The sequence below is a fragment of the Crassostrea angulata genome, chromosome 3 (assembly GCF_025612915.1).
Source record: "Crassostrea angulata isolate pt1a10 chromosome 3, ASM2561291v2, whole genome shotgun sequence".
In the NCBI taxonomy this organism is placed as follows: Eukaryota; Metazoa; Mollusca; class Bivalvia; order Ostreida; family Ostreidae; genus Magallana; species Magallana angulata.
The window spans coordinates 37,036,014-37,055,118 of NC_069113.1; the positions used below are offsets into that span (position 1 = coordinate 37,036,014).

The 19,105-nt window shown below is 33.3% G+C and overlaps 1 protein-coding gene across 7 annotated transcripts in view; it reads left to right on the top strand.

The window, feature by feature from the left end:
• The window catches only part of LOC128177548 (potassium/sodium hyperpolarization-activated cyclic nucleotide-gated channel 3-like), a 62,199-nt gene extending 48,977 nt beyond the window's left edge, over nt 1-13,222 (top strand). For 3 of the 7 annotated variants that reach the window (XM_052844287.1, XM_052844286.1, XM_052844292.1), the window contains exons 3-12: nt 856-1,019; nt 3,313-3,519; nt 4,800-4,897; nt 5,500-5,517; nt 5,912-5,962; nt 6,788-6,937; nt 7,829-8,047; nt 9,086-9,232; nt 9,778-10,021; nt 10,231-13,222. In XM_052844287.1, coding sequence (XP_052700247.1) covers nt 856-1,019; nt 3,313-3,519; nt 4,800-4,897; nt 5,500-5,517; nt 5,912-5,962; nt 6,788-6,937; nt 7,829-8,047; nt 9,086-9,232; nt 9,778-10,021; nt 10,231-11,216 — 2,284 coding nt within the window. In that variant the 3' untranslated portion in view covers nt 11,217-13,222. The remainder of the gene's footprint in view (nt 1-855; nt 1,020-3,312; nt 3,520-4,799; nt 4,898-5,499; nt 5,518-5,911; nt 5,963-6,787; nt 6,938-7,828; nt 8,048-9,085; nt 9,233-9,777; nt 10,022-10,230) is intronic. The other 4 variants (XM_052844288.1, XM_052844289.1, XM_052844290.1 and 1 more) reach the window with 4 other exon arrangements.
• The last annotated feature ends 5,883 nt before the right edge of the window (nt 13,223-19,105 follow it).

Here is a 19,105-nt window from a genome sequence, read left to right on the forward strand (position 1 = left end):
CTTATTTATAAATACCTTGAAAATAGTCAGATTTTAAATGGTACGAAAAATTTCGATATTTTTGTAGTCGTATGTATTCCTACGCCAGAGTTCAACATAGTCTCGTTTAGCTCGACGCTCGGCTGTCTCCGTAAATCTCCGACAAGCAGAGAGTCTCTCTTGCTTGTCGGAGATTTACGGTGTCAGCCTAGCGTTTGGTTGAACGAGACTAGAGTTCAATATTGCTTGGATCCATACAATTTTCGAGAAACATTTCTATTACTGATACATAGTTGGATTGAATTAATTTTATCTTTAAATATTATTTAACATGATTCATATGGGGGTTTCTCGACATTCTTGTCGAAAAAGTCCAAAAATTCATATTATAAAAATGTGCGTAATTCAAATACAAATTAGAAACTACATGTACTTGTCGTGCAGATTAACATATTATTGATTTTAAAATAAATAAACATCGACAAAATCAACTCCCGTCAGTTCTTCAGTACTTTGATTATCTATATAATCACTCGTTATATATTTTTATTTAATTATTTACAAGAGTTTAGATACAACAATATACATTGGTTAGTACATTTATCCTTTTTTAGATAAATGTACAAGTTTGTATTCATAATACGATAAATCATTGCATTTGTATCTTTATTTCTTAATTTTTTTTAAATCTAATTCTTAAAAAAAAACCCAATGAAATGAAAGTTTATTGATTGATACAGTACGTATGATAAAGAATTGGTGGTGTATTTTATTTCTTCTTTTTTTTTAAAGTTTAATCGAAAAATTTTGAAAACAATTACAAAACGAAATTTTATTGATAATTTATTTCTAAATAAGCAATTCTTTTTTTTCCAGGTTTTATTGGGACTTGTTCATGTTAGTCCTTCTACTAGCCAACCTTATCATCTTACCAGTAGCCATATCGTTCTTCAACAATGATCTCTCGGAGGAATGGATAGCATTCAACTGTATATCCGATACCGTGTTCTTTTTGGATATTATTATCAACTTCCGGACAGGTAAGATTTAGTATTATAGGACTGAATGGCGTTACTATCTTAATTTGGGTGTCTGCATCCAAAAATCTAGAATAATAACAGCTTTGTTTTTGTCTGTTCCGGTCTTGGAACCTAAATAAGTTATATCTCTTGGTGACAAGTGTGATTTTGGTTACTATTTTTACATTGTATATGTGCAATTGATTCTATTTTAAGCCAGCTCAGGCTCTGTATAGCAGCACCATCGCCTTCTGATCCCGTTTTTATCTATAAGTAATTTCTGATTGCAAAATAATGACGACACAAGTATTAGAAAAAAATAGAATTATCTAGCTCATTAACACTGGCATATTTTATTCCATCGATAGTTGAACTAAATACACTCTGGTTCTAGTGATCAAAGTTCTGATGCTCTTTTTTTCCCAAATAGTCTTAGATACTTTAATTTAGACTTCAAGACCGACACGTACATGTAACATGTGAAAGGGAAGGGAGCAAACCTCGATATCTGGCAAGCAAAAAATTAATGACTTGAAATATAATAATATCAGCATTCCACAAAATCCTTGTCAGGGTGGTGGTGTTGGTGGCGGTGGTCAGTGGTGTATGCCTTGTATCGTATTATTTCACCTCTAGGTGAAGTTTCCCTATACTTTTTTAACATTGTCAGATTGGAGGAAAATTCGTTCAAAATTCATTAATTTTTTCTATGCGTATCAAGAAAATGTCAATTGTTGCTCTTGCCTACCATGAGATATTGTACCGTGACATTAAGGCAAATGACATATTACCACATAAAAAGGTGGAGTTGTGTTATGAATACTTGTAATACTGTTTGGATCCTATTTGCATAGCGTTTACTTTAATACATGTAGTTGCAAGATATCAAACAAAGGGTAAGTGGTCTCGTAGCAAAGATAACCTTATTTTCTCCCTTCTGTCCAAGCTACATATGTACATTTATGCATGACAACCACTTTCAAAAATCAAATTGATTTGTGGGTTTTCAAGGCTCTTCTGCCATATTTCAACAATGAAAAAAAGGTGACCTTTTTTAAAATGTAATGCATATTTTCATTGTTAAAATTGAAAAAAAAACATTAGAAGGACTTTACTACTATTTCCTAGTGTTCCCGTCAATTAGTGTAACTCCAATCGTGCTCTGGTCTGTAATTCGATGCGTGATGCTTATCATCGTTACAATGATACTCTGTCCATGACAATATTTTCATCAATGTAAAAAATTTTGCTACACTGTAGATTTTTCATTATTTTGACATGGAAACGTTTCCATTGCAAATTCTGTGAATTTGTACATTCAAGATTTGAGTATCGCCTTTGATCAACAAATATTATCATAATTTGTAACTGTGCAACTGACATTGAAAAGTAAGGCCATATATTGTTCAAGCTTTAAGTGTATTCAATTTTCAATATTCCAATTTGGTGCGTTTGCCATGATCAAATAACACATTATTACCTTGATCTTGACCTAGAGTCTTGAATCTTCAAGTATAACTTCAACATTACAAACATGTCTTCAAGTTTTTAATATGTTTGATCTATCAAATCTAACATCTTGTTGAAGACTTATGAAGATAATGTGTTATCGATTTTCTTATTTCGATATTAAAATTGCAAACATATACATAAAACGTCATCCTTTGATAATATTTCCATATTACGCAGAACCCTAGCATTGTTGAACCAGTGCATAATACATTATGTCCTCTTCTCTGGTATTACCCTGTTCAATAACCCAACAAGAAGCACTTAAAGCTCCCATACTTACGTATTAATTTCCAAATCATTGCGTGATCACGTGAAAGAAGCATGATAAGGAGTTACCCCCTTTTCTCCCTCTGCACTGTTGCATCTCCAAATACTGTGAAGATGAAATCGATTGAAGTATATATTTTTGACAGTTTTATCTAACATAACCTGAACCTAAGCGCGCCGTATTGCACATGGAGGCATCGTAGCTGCACGATTTAATGTCTCGTGTTATGTTACCAGCGTGAATAAACACTGGCCTTCTTAAGCACTTATGTTTAGATCCCAAACTCCCCGGGTTTCTGTTTAATAGCAAGTTTTCAAGAATTTGTTCCATGCAGAGTATTTGATCTTGTGCCATTTTGCCAACGAATTGTAAATCTTTCCAATAGTTTTACTTTTCATTTCACTTTCTGTTTATTTTTAGAAGAGAAACGAAATCAAAATCTCTGATTACGAATATTTTTAACGAAATCTTATTTTCTTTCCATATAGCAATTATCCATTTAAGATATATTTAACCGTTTTATTCATGTTTCAGGTATAATTCTAAATGATTTTGCCGACGAGATTATTTTGGACCCTAAATTGATTGCCAAACATTATGTCAAGTCTTGGTTTTTCCTCGACTTAATCAGCACAATACCAATGGACTATATCTTTCTTTGGTGGGACGCAGAAGCCGACTTTTATCAAATGGTCCATGCAGGTACGGGTTTGCGAGTGGATGCAGGCTCATACTGGCAAGGTGATCATTCCCATAATTCTCTCTCTTATCACGTGACTTGTTTATTTCCGTCGTCCTGCCTTTTATTTAACCTTACTCACGTAAACGCATCAGCTTTTTTTAGAGCCTCTGTATAAAACAAGCCTTCCTCGGCTTAATAAAAGTAAAATTTGAAAATTGTTTGTAACCAAAGCCTATTTGTTTTTGCATTCGTTTTGCAAAATTAAAGCTGGCTACATTCCAATTAAACGATCAATGGCCAAGTGAAAAGCGACGAATGTATCTAATTAAAATATCGGTTAATCGTCCTAGTATGATGAAGGCTTGTTTCAACATCAAATTACGCTGATTTTTAAGTATCGATTGTAAGTTGCTTTGTGTGCACTAACCTTTTTAAGCTTTCAAACATTACAGTACAAAAGCAAATTAAAAACCAAACAACCCCCTCCCCCCGCAAAAAATAACAACAACAAAAGAACGATAAACATGCACCCCCCCCCCCCCCAAAAAAAAAAACAACCCCCCCCAAAAAAAAAACCAACAACAACAACAACAAACCCGATTAAATCTGATGTTGAAAGTATATCTCCTTGATTTTCTTTGAATATGTTTTCATTTCGCTGAACAATATTTGTAATAATTGAATTAATTTATTTCTAGTACTAGTTTTCACTTTCTGTGAGTGTTTGATTGCAAAGCTGTACACTTTTCGTTTAATTGTTGCCCTCAAAGCAAGTATCCGTAAGTTGAGAAATTATTGTGAATGGTCGCCTTGGGAATAAATATGAGAATCTTGCAAAGTGCACTACCTTATATTTAACGGGTAGGCACAAAGCATGTTCTTGTTGATTTCAATACAGGTAAGGTTTAGGTATTGATGATAGTATGTATAGAATTGATGTACATGTACATGCATAAAGATTAAACTTTTCGTTTTGTTTAATTGTATATTGATGTTTACACGCATGCGTGTTGAGTGTCATTATGTGGTTTACTTTCCACAATTGCTATAGTTATATTTGTGAAACACTTTTTTATTGTTGTCTTTTTGAGACTACAATTGCATTGAGGTATTTTAAATATGGACAAAAATGAATATAGGCATTCACATTATCCAAAAAAATATCTAGCACTATACCATACCATATAAACCGACGGACTGAACTTTACGTCATTTGGGGTTTGTGTTTGTTTTAAATTGGAAACGTCATTGATGATAATACATGTAGTAATTATAGTCCGGATCGAAAGAGTTCTTCTTTTGTCTTTGCAGTACTGATGCATTTATGCATTTATTGCAGGGCGAGCCTTACGAATTCTACGTCTAGCCAAACTCCTGAGTCTCCTTAGGCTGCTGCGGCTGTCGCGACTGGTTCGCTATGTTCAGCAATGGGAGGAGGTAAGATTTCCTAGGTGTATTGTGTCGTCTGCAACTATTCATGTATTGCATTGTCACAAAAAGATGTCGGAATATAGTTAAACTGTTATCAACCAGATTTTTAATTATGTCAATAAAAACGTGAGATTTGGGAGGGAAGTGATGATTATTCTGTTTAAAAACTATTAAGTGACCTACAAGTTTATATACTGCATGAGTGTTTGAACACCAATTCTTCGGGCTCATTTCGTGTGCATTGTTGTGAATGCATGGTATGAATACGTACCAGTTCTTTCAAATTCTAAATACAATTAATCTTGTCACTATATAGAACTGTTCCCTTTTCGTGAAACCAACCTCCAATTTGGCCATATTTCTTTCCCAATGCATCGTTTCCGTTGTATAATGTTTGAACATTGTTACTTCTAATGTTAATACCGACATAAATCGACTGTAACTGCAATACCCTTGATACAACTTTAATCAACAACGTCAGTAAAGACGGTGCATAACAGAGGGCAGGCATCGTCTTCTACGAAACTTTAACATCATTTGTTGTTGTTAATACTGAAATATGTAGAGCACCAAGTCTCATTATTGTATCTTTTTATTTGGCTTTCCAGCTGTTAAAATCTAAGAAGGTGAGTTATGTGCTTTCAATTGTCAGTGTATCCCTAGCAACATATCAAATCTGTAATCGTAACACATGTGGACCAAACTAAAGTCATCGCGTAGACGTAGTGAGTTTAGGGAATCATCATAATTAATTGACATAATTAATTGACATTTATTAATCATCATTATGTCATTAAGCCCCAGACGTGTGTCTTAACCCCACTACAAAACATTGATCAACACTGACAACGTTTTCCTTTAACACAACCATTTTTTTAAATTTTTGTCCGCCTCAATAAAAAAAAAACTGTAGCTGTGTTCTACCACGGCGTCCAAACCTGTCATCAATTTTGTTCCTTTTAAGTTTAAAAAAAGAATCCTATAGTTACATATGTGTACTTATGGTTTTATTTCGATTAGTTTGACGCAAACCCTTGTATGACTAAGTGTGGACGACGCAGGCGCCCGGGGGTGAGTTGTGAACCGTAGGACAAACTGTCAAATCAGAGAAACTCTAGGCATTATACAGTGGGCTGTTTGAACTCCAGTGCACAGTAGAGTTCTGTTCTTTAGAATGCAATGCACGAAGGGCTGGAGCTCGGTGTTTAAACTGTAACTAACTAGTTATGTTGGAATGAACTGTCACACCAGGCTATACCCATCATAATCTACCTGTCATGTCTTATAACTACATGTATTATAACTATTATTCATATATATATACTAGGTGTATGATTCTTGTGTCAGACTTGATATGCATGCGCTGGCTATTGTATATATGTGGTATGTCATGTATTTTGCTTCAACAATTCCCTCTTTAGCCTCCTCTTTCTTTCTTCTGTTCTTTTTTTTTTGGTAAAAATCAACGAAGAAATACTTTGAAGAATATCATGATCCAAGAAAAGACTTAACTAAAGTATGTGTACCTTAATTTAAAAAAAGAAGAAGAAAACAGTGAGGAAGTGATGAAATATTTAGTATTTGTGCTACTTGTATATATCAACTCCATATATCAACACAATGTGCTGCTTTTTACACTGCTTTAAGTTATGTTGACAGTTTCTTGATCCTTTCAGCAACTTTTGGTTACATTGCTGACATAATATATATACGAAATAAAAGGTTTGGCTAATTACCTTTTTACCATGCTGACTTCATTCCACTTCCCTCCCCGATTTTTTAATTAAAAAAAAATTATCCAATAAAATTTTCTATTCAAATAAGGATAAATATCACGTCTGCTGTATATGAAATTGGACTGTTTTGTGACGAGCGTTTTGTTTTTTCTTGTTGCAGTTCCTTGCTGTGGCTGGAAAGTTCATGCGGATATTTAATTTGATATGTCTGATGTTACTCCTCGGTCACTGGAACGGCTGTCTACAGTTTCTGGTTCCCATGTTAGAGGACTTTCCAAGAGATTGTTGGGTTTCTATTGAAGAACTTAAGGTAAGAGACATAAAGGCAAGAGAAACCCTTAGGAAAATAATTTAGATTTGCAGAAGGTATAATAAACCTGTGTTTAAATTGGCCGAGTTCCCACCTATACTACCAACTAAAATGCAAGGTTTGGACCTATATAGCACAGCAGAAGCAGACATATACATATTTAATGAAGCATCGGTTGAATGTGTTTTTTTTCTTCTTCCTGAAATGAAAAATTGATGAAGGTAAACCACAAAGCTGTCAGACATATATATACACAGTGTGAGGGAGAGGGTGTTTAGCGGGGGTGTATTCTCACCGAAGCCAAGAGGTGATAATAATAGGGGGAAATCAAGCAGCAATTCAGTTTTGATTAAGGAAAAAATGTACTAGAGCAACCTTTTTTTATCTATAGAGCCCCTGATTGCTTTCTAGCATTCCCTGTGAGAAAACCATTCACACAAGATACTTGATGTTTGAAAAAAAACCATGTTGATTTAGTTTTTTATTTTTCTCTTAAGATATCTATAACATGGTTTATTTTTTATTTTCATATAATAGCCACAGTATATATTTCTTTCTAAAAATATATTAATTATTGAAATCCTTAAAAAAGGGAACAAGTACTATGCATGGCGTTTTAGTTAATTTTTCTAATCATGCTACGGTCCTATCTAATATACAAATCAGTAAAATAGTTTCAAGGTCATTCGGGATCCTATCAATTTGTTGTGATTACTGTCGTTGCCAAACTGAACTACATAAGTATATATGTTTTTAATGAAGTGAACATTAAGATTATTTATGTACGTAGCTGCATAACCAGAGCTTTTTTTTTTAAATTTTTGAATTAAGCTCTTAATATTTTTTAAGATGTTGATAGTCCACAGTTTTGGGATTTTTTTTATATTTCAGAATGCTTCATGGTGGACCCAGTATACGTGGGCTTTGTTCAAAGCTCTGTCACATATGCTTTGCATAGGGTATGGTCGTTTCCCGCCACAAAATATGACAGACACGTGGCTTACAATTTTGAGCATGCTCAGTGGTGCTACATGCTACGCGCTTTTCCTTGGACACACTACAACGATAATTCAATCTTTTGATACATCACGAAGACTTTATAACGAGAAGGTATGTGTACCATATCGTTCATGCTATTGAAAATACTTTTGCACAAAAATTTAATTTTTAAAATCAAAAAATTTGATCTTGTGATAGAGAAAATGTGTACTATCAAAGCAGAATATTTTAAGCAAATGTAATTTAACATTTGATGCCATGATAATAAGATTCACAAACCTCTGGTACTCTTTTTGAGTTGAAAACATCATCCTCAGTCTCTAATTAAAAGATATTTATCAATACATTATTGTCAATTTCATCAAAACTTGGTTTCTATAATGTTAAATATTTCAAAGTATTGATATACCAAGTATATGATTTATAGAATACAACGTGTCGTTTTGGTCTCTTTTATCATAAAGGTTTAAGTAACGAATTTTTATCAAAAGAGCTCATTTTAACAGCAATATAAAATCTTTCCAAACTTCAGGTTGCTTTAATTGAACATTAAAAACACAAATGTGCAGACCGGCTCATTTATAGACTGACTAAGCTCAATCCATATCCCAAGTACCATACTGTACTGCAGTTTCAGGTGGACGTGTAATTAAGAACACATAATGACGCGAGGTAAAATGAACTGATCAAAATCTCCAGAGGTCAATTTTTCCTTGATTTTTGTACTCTAATGGTATTGTTTATGTCTGATGACGTCATTGCCTTCTCATAAACGGCTTTTGTGAGTTTAGTTAATGTCCAGGCCTACTCATTAAGACAATGCTCAAGCGTCGATGACAGGCGCTTTGTAGATAACAAGATACAAAAATCCCAATTCGTCTACACCAGATATTTTTTTTTTGCAATAACATTCATTATTGTAACTGACGGGGATTCATTCTCCACCTACAAAAAACCTGAGGGATTGTCTTTAGAAAGGTAAATTAAAAATCCTATTCTTATAAAAACTGAATATATACTAGAAGTCAGGTGATATAAGTAAGTGTACATGCATGAGTAAGTAAGGAAAAATACACATATACATGAATAGTACATATATATACTTGTAAACTATATGTTTAATGACTATGTATTCTATCTTAATTTTAGTTCAAACAAGTTGAAGAATACATGATATACAGAAAGCTTCCGAGAAAACTGAGACAGAAAATATCTGAATACTATGAACACCGTTACCAAGGCAAAATGTTTGACGAAGACAATATACTGGACGAATTAAACGAGGTTTTAAGACAGGTAGGGTACATCATAGAGGCCATAGACTGCAATTTTACAAATAATAACGCGAAATATTGCTGTTGAGGTAATGATCTAGCCAATGAAAGGTTCAAACAGGAAGATACATGTACTGCTTTCAATGATGGTTCATAACAAATTAAATATGAAACGAAAATCGGGATTATTTTTCCCACTATTGAATATAGAATGTAAAAAAAATGTTTTATCTTCTATCAAATTTATTTAAAACCATAGAATACGGGAAAATATATATCAAATCAATTGTGACATCATTATAGATCAAGCATCTAAAATATATTTTGAGATTGTTTACTAGCCTAGGATCTTTTTTTTTTAAGTGTTATATGTTTCTCTATTTGCAGTTAACGTGAAATATGAGTATTTTAACTATTTTTTAATGAAACGAAACAAAGATATAAGTGATTACAATTTATTGTAATGTTTAGAAACAATTTAATATAATATCTTTGAGTTTTATCCGTAAAGTTAGATATATTTTAACCTTTTTGCAGTGTATAACACTGTTTGTATACGGTTTTCAGGAGGTGATCAACCACAACTGTCGAGCTCTGGTCAAATCCGTGCCATTCTTCACAAACGCCGATCCTCAGTTCGTGTCGGCGGTCATAAGTAAATTAGAATTCGAAGTCTTTCAACCGGGGGATTATGTAATTAGGGAGGGAACTATGGGAAATAAAATGTACTTCATCCAGGAGGGCATCGTCGACATTATCACCAAGGACAATGAAATCGCCACCTCGCTTTCTGATGGCTCATATTTTGGCGGTATAGTTTTTGTTTTTGTTTTGAATCTTCAGTGATTATTGTGTGCGTAAGATACTTGTATCTATGACTGTTAAACACTGCATGAGTATAACGAAATATCAGCTTGTTAAACTTTAGTTATATATGCATAAGGTCACTGGAATATATTTTTCTCTTAGACAACAATGTGTAAATTTGGGGTTTTTCATTAAATGAACTTCTTTTTGTAGAGATATGCCTGCTTACCAATGCAAAACGAGTGGCTAGTGTGCGGGCAGAAACATACGTCAATTTATATTCACTGTCAGTACAACATTTCAATTCAGTACTGGAACGATATCCGCTCATGCGCAGAACGATGGAAAGTGTTGCCGCAGAACGACTAACGAAAATCGGCAAAAATCCGAGCATCGTTAGTAGTAGAGCGGATCTGGAGGAGGACCAGAAATTAGTCAATGAGATCGTCATGGAATCCACCCCTGTCGTAACGAGTGCTAGTGAAGACGAGGACAAAGATTCAGACGACAGCTCCGAGAGTTCGAAAAGCTCGCGCAGGAAGAAAAAATTCAAGTTCGATTTCACAGGAAAGTTGCAAAAAATCACTGAGGAAAGGAAGTCGAAATCAAGAGAGAGCCTTCACAAGGATTCCCTTGATATGCCAAACGGGAAAATGGAAAAGTTGCGCAAGATGCCGTCCGGTTCCAATTTGTTTGGGCTACGAGTAGGTTTTGCAGGGTTTTCTGACAGAAAACGATCGGAAAGTGTGGGAGCGAATTTGAATTCAATAGAACATCATTCTGGGTCGGGCCAATCGGGGCAAAGTTATCTTCCTCGTAGGGCCAGTTTTCTTGGAACGAAGTTCTTTAAACCGAAAGAACCAAAGAAAGAAAAGAAAGAAAGGACCAGATCAACGGGAGGAAATGATTCACCATCATCAGATGGGAAAGGCGGTGTGATTCAGTTCCTAACAGTTCCCCTTCAAGCTGATCTGAGGCATAAACTAAAGGGAAAGAAATCGAAATCAGAACACTCGGTTTCACAAAAAGAACCTCCCACCAATATGCATTCCCAGGACATCATTGAGGAATCTCCTCTCAATGTGCAATCAGGAAGCGATAGTATACCTGAAACAGTGGTGCATCAGACCGATAGGGCTAAAGAATGCGTCTATCAGATAGAGGATATAGATGAGTCATCACCCAGTTCCCATCTTTAAGTATTTTCATTTTTTTAATTTAATTTCATAAAAATTTCATCGTTCGAATTTAGTGTACACTTCGGAAGATTTTTATCATAAAGTTTAATTACAAGATTCAATATGCCATATCATAAAGATAATATTTGACTTTTTAATGCAATTTTATTATGCAACCAGGTATAAATACATGTGGATTTAATAGTACAACAAAGTTTAAATTCTTTAAGGATTCTAGTGTTTTTTTCTCTTTATTGAAAATTGTAAGGCAGCATAAATATTTCTTAAGAATAGAAACTTTTGTAAAATATAATTAATTAATAAATATGTCTACCCTCGATTGAGAAAGTTGGATAATAGTCACATTTATTAAGTTATTTCAGCCCTATATTTGCATTCTGATAATTTTATATAGTAAAGAAAATTTTATTTGGTTTAGTACATGTAGCATTTATATCAAACACATCAATAAATGATTGGATTGTGGTTTCGTAGTTAATTGGGAAAACTATAACTTTTTTTTTTTAATTTTCGAAAGCGAGAGAAACGAAAACTTTTGTTGTTTGAAATACAAAATAAAGCCCACCCTCTTAAATATTTTAAAGATATATGGTAACATAAAAGATAAATGTAGACTAAGACCTTTTATCTGAACTTTTTATCTTTAAACAGTGTTTTATTCGCGAAAAAATTTATTCATCACAGAATTATCATAAGGTTGTAATAAAAAGGCTTTATTATGCTACAAATTGGACATCTACAGCTAAGATACCTCATGATTTAATTGAAACTCTATATCATACCACTGTATGCATATCAAGTAATACTGTTTTTCCTTTGACGAAGTGCGTGTTGCTTCAATCGTCCACCATGGTTTTTTTTCTTTTCTTAGTGCATTAGGATGAACCACTTCTTTGTAAAAAAAAAATTGTGTCTGTAACCGCTTTATGTAAGAAAAACAAGAAGTCCAGATATATTTAATTTTAGTTTGAAAACATGAAATTTCAAGGTTCGCGAGATTGATTTTCATGTGCCATGTGTAAGAGTTGCAATATTATTGCTACATCACACAGTGATATAATGAGACATTTTACTGTTTTTATGAGGGTAATTGCCTTGTCTTGTTCATTATTTTTTCGTATTATTGTTTAGTGTTTTAATATTATTGTAGTGCATATACAATGCACATCATGCGTGCCAAATTGTCTTTTTTGTAGTGTGTAGTTTACAACGAATTTTGTTACTTTAATGTCTCGGTTTGCATATTTTGACGATCAACTATTTTTCCTCTTAAAATTCAAAGCTTTAACTTCATTGGTCTATCAGTATTATAAATTAAATTAGCACGAACCCTTGTTGGTTTTTATGTGTATACTGATAGTCAACTCCTTTATGCAATTGCAGAATTCATAAAACACACGGTTAGATTTATTTTCCAAACATTGCTGCAGGGTTTATATTTTTTCATGTTAAATCCATCATAATGTCCATATTTGTTAATTTATATATTGAAGAACTGGTTTGAAATGTATTTCGGTGTTACATCATAATGGTTCTGTCACTTTGTAGTTGTTAAGTTTTGTTAACGTACTTTACTAATGTATTAAAGTCTCTTTGTTTTCTAAAAAAAAAAATACATTCCAAGGCGTTGTCCCCCTTTTTTAACTTCTTATTTTGTTTGAAATAAGCATGTTTCGATTAAATGATTGTTTTGTCGTATTTATGTTCCCAGAAAGAGAAAAATATCCCCCTTTGCCTCTGTGTAACACAGCAAGATTATGTAGTACATTGCAACATAATTGTTTCCTAGAAACTAATGTTATTCTGTAGATAAGATCGACTGTGATATTATACATGCATCGCGATTTTCTTTCTTTCGTTCTGTTTTTTTTTAAAGAATATTTGTTATATATTATTTATTTATGTTGGTAAGAACGTTATCTCTGACTCCTTTAGTAAAAGGCCAAGGACAGAGAACTTACTGATTTTCACTGAGTTATCAGAATAAAAACTGAAACATTTTCATATTTGGATTTCTTGTTCTCTTCTATTATTTATTATTAGATCCACTCAATAAATAGATAAAGGACTACAAATCATCACTATATAGTAAAGAAATTACCCAAGCGTTATATAACATGTACGATGGCTGTTTTACATGCAGTTTGTATCATCAAGATACGGTATAATTACATAACATTTACTGTTTGAGGAACATGTGCTGAAATTTATTACAATATCCAATTTTTATATCTGTTCCAGCCAAAAGAATTGGTAAACTAAAGAAATTATAGTCTTGAAACTCGAATGTCAATTAACAAAAACTGTATATGATATTGGTAAAAAGTAATTCAAGTGCACTTTTTAAACCAAACAGATTAATTCAAAGTTACAGCATATTAACTACGTACTGTAACTGGTTTTTAGGCAAAAATTAAATGTACCTGTGGTTTAAGTAAATTCGATTGCCAATATTGGTTACAATGGTTAATCATTTGTCGTCGAGATTTATCAATGAACTTAAATCCATTCATTACTTTCCAAAATGAAGGCTCAATACCATAATACTAGTAAATAACAACACACTATGTGTAATTAGCAACGGCACGCTGCAGCTATCTAACATTTGGCATATTAAATGTACAAATATATAATTATGACATAAAGTTGGATCACATGATTTATTTACTTTAATAAAACATTTCTTAAAATTTAAACTTTCCGCTGTATGTGTCGTCCTACGCTGATATTTTTTCACCTAAGCAATTCTCTATATATAGCCTTGCTAATAAACCGGTTCTTAAGACCCACGTGACACAAACAGGTATTCGAATGAAAACCTAATATTTCCGAACAATTAATTCATTATTATACCAAGTAGAAATTGATTTCTGTCTAATTCATCTCAAACGAAAGAAGTCATATTTCATGTCACCCTCCTCGCTTTTGTAGCCCTGAAAATTATATGGCAACTGTGAAATACATTGTAATGGCAAAAAGCAAGCCTTAGACACCTTCAAACATATTATTCCACAAGCATACGATTTTTTATCAATCAGTCGATTAATAAGTCATATATCGAAAAATTCTACCCCTACTATATATAAATTCAGTGTGTATTTATGTATAATAGGGGTAGAATTTTCCGATATATGACTTATTAATCGACTGATTGATAAAAATTCAGGTGCCTGTGATTATTCTGATAGGAGGCTACTCCCGTCCGAGTCCAGAGGGTTTGGATCAGGATTAGCTGTTCATATCGACGCTATAAATAATGCTAGGGAATATAGAGAGTAAAAAGGAATGGCAGAAACAAATGAAACCGACTTTTATTTGATAGATACTCAGCATCCTCAACATTGGAGAATGAAAGTTAATTGCTGAAACTACCACACCTACAATACAAAGAAATCTGTTGAAGTCGTAAAGAGAATGTAAATAGGACTTGCAAACTAACGATTATCAAATGTTTTGGTCGGGAATAAAATAAGAAAATCAAAGCACTGATACAGTCTTAATTTTTAAAACTCTATAAAGTTCCACGCTTCGTAAATAAGTGTAGAATAGCGATTGATTTCTTCGTAGGAGTTTCAATTCAATGCTAAATGGAATTTGCGCTCCAACAGAAGCTAAGAGAACGAAGAAAAAAAGATTTTCTATGAAAACTTCGGAAAGCTGTACAGAAAACTCAAGTTCATCCGGTGGTACATGTATAAGGTAGAATGCTACATCAAAATTTATAACTATATATTTACATTCCACATATATTTTGCATGTAAAGCTACTGCAGATATAGCACAATAACACAGACAGGGTACTAATAGGTTAAATCACGAGTTTTAATTGTGACGTCAAAAACGTTTAACGTTGATAAATACAACGTCACAAGCGAAAATCAAAGATCACGCTTGTGGCTGTTACTGTGGCTCTTCCATTAATTTGAACTTACCCATAGGATAATACAGTAATTTTGAGGTATAATTCCCATTTGCGTACAAGACAAGAAGGTAAAAAAAATGTAAATATAAGCATTAAATCCTTATTTTTTGAAAGATATAGTCTCATAACTGCAACGGTGTGTGCAAACAAATATTCATAACGCGCTAACGCGCGCTATTCAATTTGTATGCACACACCGTTGCAGTTATGAGACTATATCTTTCAAAAAATAAGGATTCAATACTTAAGGATTGTTAACGTGTCATTTCTGAAACATGATTTTCTTGTTCAAAGAGGGATGTTTGCTCTAAGTTAGTTTACACGATTTTTTGGTTTTGTTTATGAGAAAGTCAAAAAATTGTTTTGATTGCAAGTAACACACGGTAAAGATTAAAATTAGATGTGGATAAATTCATGATATTAATATCTTATAAATCATATCCAGTAATGGCAATAAGACGTTTTATTTTTTGAACTAAAAAAATATTTTTAAAAATTATAATACCTCCCTTGTAAGATTATTTCTACCTTACAGAGGCTTACAGTGTGATATAGGGAATAGAAATGCATGGAAATGACATGAAGTTATCCAAACAGAAGTTCAGCTATGGGGTACGCTTTCACCGTTGCTTTTTTTTTCCTTTGTAGATCTTGCAGATGACATTCTTTAAAAGCACAACTTCAAAAGGATAATTTGAACAAAACGGAAGTCCAATATGAAGGTGCATTCGGGCTTAACATCAATTAAAACTAAGCAAAACTAAAGAAAATTATCAAATTAAAAACACTTATCACTAAAAATAAAAACACAATTGAAGATAAGATAAGATAAGATAAGATAAGATAAGATGTTTATTTGGTACTTAAAGGAGTATTTCATCACTGGTTTTATCATGTATATAAAGGGGTAGTCTTCCACATTCTGCTCTAGCCATTATATTGGTGGCTTTTTTGCTTATTCCCAATATCCATTTGCAAAAGTCATTCTGTACAGCTTCAATCTCTTCGTTGATATCAGTTCCCCAGACTTCTGCTCCATATGTTAGAATACGAACGCTAATGCTGTAAAAAAGTTTAAAACACACCTTAGGATCACGGTTATTCAGGATTTTCAAAGAATGTTTTAACATATTTAATGCTTTTCGTGCCTGTAGTGCATGTGACTTACAGCATTGTGTCCATTTCAGTCGACAGGAAAATGTGGTACCAAGGTACTTGTAGTAAGACTCAACATCCATAGGTTTCTCGTTGAACATCCATTTTTCTGTGCCTGCAATTACTCCACCTCTCTTGAAAACCACTACTTTTGATTTGTCCATATTTACTGTTAGGTTCCACTTCAGACAGTATTTTTGTGGTACGTTTAGTTTCTTTTGTAGTCCATTTACAGTGTCTGATATCATAAGAAGATCATCAGCAAACAGGAGGGCGGTTATATCCGATATTTGTTTTGTAATATAGATTCCTTCACACTGAGAGTTACGTAACATCTCAATAAATTCATTTATGTACATTGAAAAAAACCATGGGCTTAAAATACATCCTTGACAAGCACCGACATTACATGTAAAATATTCAGTAATTTTGTTTCCAATTTTAACACAACACACGGTGATAAATAGACTGTAATATTGTGATCATCTTTCCATGTATAATATAGTTTTTTACGATCGATAGAGTCAAATGCTTTGGAGAAGTCTATAAAGACACAATAGATCTTCCCTCGTTTTTTTGTAATGTATTTCTGCACTATAGATGGTAGAACAAAAATATTGTCAGTTGTGGAATATCCGTGACGAAATCGTGCTTGTTCCTCTGGAATACGACCCATGGTCTCAGACCATAAATTGAGTCTCTTATTCAGAACTGTTGTGAATATTTTGCTACAGGAATCAAGTAGTGAGATTCCCCTATAGTTATTAGGGTCTTCTCTGTCTCCTTTTTTGAAGAGAGGAATAATCACACTTTTGAACCAAGACTCTGGAAACTGTCCTGAATTAAATATTTGGTTAAAAAGTTTCCTTGGTAGGTTTCCTACTTCTTTGTTGGAATACTTGTAAAATTCGTTTGGGATTCCATCTTGTCCAGGACTTTTATTGTTTTTAAGACCTTTGATAACTTCCTGAATTTCTTCTTCTGTGATTTCATTGTCAAGAATCTCATCAGAATTGTACGAACACAAATCACAGCCTTCCTTGTGTTGTTCTAGCATATTGTTTACATGTTCAGTAAAGTCAATTGTTATGGTCTCTTCCTAATTAAATAAGTTACTGAAGTAACTGGCCCATTTTCTGGCTGAAATAACAGGTTTTTTCTTCACGGTTGATTGGTTTGACTTCAGCAAATTCAGTGTCTCTAGAATTGTAGTATATAGACCCCTGTGGGGGTAGATAAATAAAACCCAAAATTAAATTTGGGCACTCTTGATCACTAAATATATCCTTAATATGCAAATACAATCTATCATCAACACTAAATATTTTTGTCACACTGTGTTGTAGCACCAAGGACCTCTTAACTATAACTGTTACACCACCTGCTGGTTTATTACAAACTGTATGCATGGCTGAAAATATTGCCAATTCATTACTTTCAAATTCATTGTCTTTTGTCTGAAATGATTCTATAAAACCAATGATATCATAATGCTGTATCAAGGATTACACTTCACTTTTAATGGAGCGTAATTTACTTGCTAAGCTTTCTATATTCCATGATACAACACTAATGTTCATCACGGGTTGTACAATTGAAGAAGTTGACAACTTCGTTTATCTTAACAGTAAGACCATGATAGCCAATAGAGGTTGAGAAAAGATCACTAAAGCCCGTAGTCTATGCAAATCCAGGATATCACCAATGTTCAGAACAAAAACCAAATAAGGATTTTCTAACCAAGCTTTATTTTAGTCCTCTTTTGTGACTCAGTCTAAGAAGACGACAAGGATATAAAAAAAAATCTAGCACAAAATCTAGATATCACTGAAGAATACATTTAATTATGTTCTTGACCAAACAAAATATTACAATACTAATACAGCTGTTTAAGAACAGCGTCAACTTCTGGCCAAATTAGAGAAAAGAGTTAGGAAATAAAAAACCGTGTCTTGTAAATGGAAAGGTCGGCAATATCTAAGTAATACAAAGATGTATTCCACCCAAAAAGAGATACAGAAGGCGAAATAATGGGAACTGGAGACGAAGAGCAGAAAAAAACCTTAAGGTACAGCATTCATGTACGTCCTTAGTAGCTACAAAACAGAAAATCATAGAACCTTAATCCATACATTTACAAAACATGCAATATACTAAGTAAGAAGTCCCCAATTTTGATTTGATTCCCTCATTTCAAAAACAACCTTAAAACAACCGGAAATATTTGATACAGATAATACTATTGACGACCCCTCATATAGACTCTTCAAAATCTGTGCTTAGTGGCAATCTAGCTCAGGACAACCTTTTGTTGAGATCTTTGAGAAAACTTGATGCTTTCTACCACTAATTTTAGCATTTTGACACTATGTCCTTATATTATGGATTGGAGAAGAATAATAAGCTGACCTTTATCACGTCGCTTGAGGGGTGTGTTCAATTCGTTCACCTCTCCCAATCCCTATGTTAGGGGAATATCCAATGATTAGAAATCTATCATAATGATGCATGATATTTTATTCGGGAGAATAGGTCTGGCATCAGAAGTGACATATCATTTATCAACTTTCTGAAATAAAACGTGCATCCCGTCTCTACTGTTTACAATTCATTGATCCGCCAAAATAATGTTCTCTGACATCACGATCTAACTCTGATTCTTGCTTCCATAGAGAGACTCTGTAGCATTACATGACAGGTCCAATATGATGCATACATGTACATCGTATATTAATAGGATTCATTTCTAGGACTTCAATTCTAGGTAAAATGCATACCTTAATGTATAAGCACTTGCATGAATAAAGTAAAAC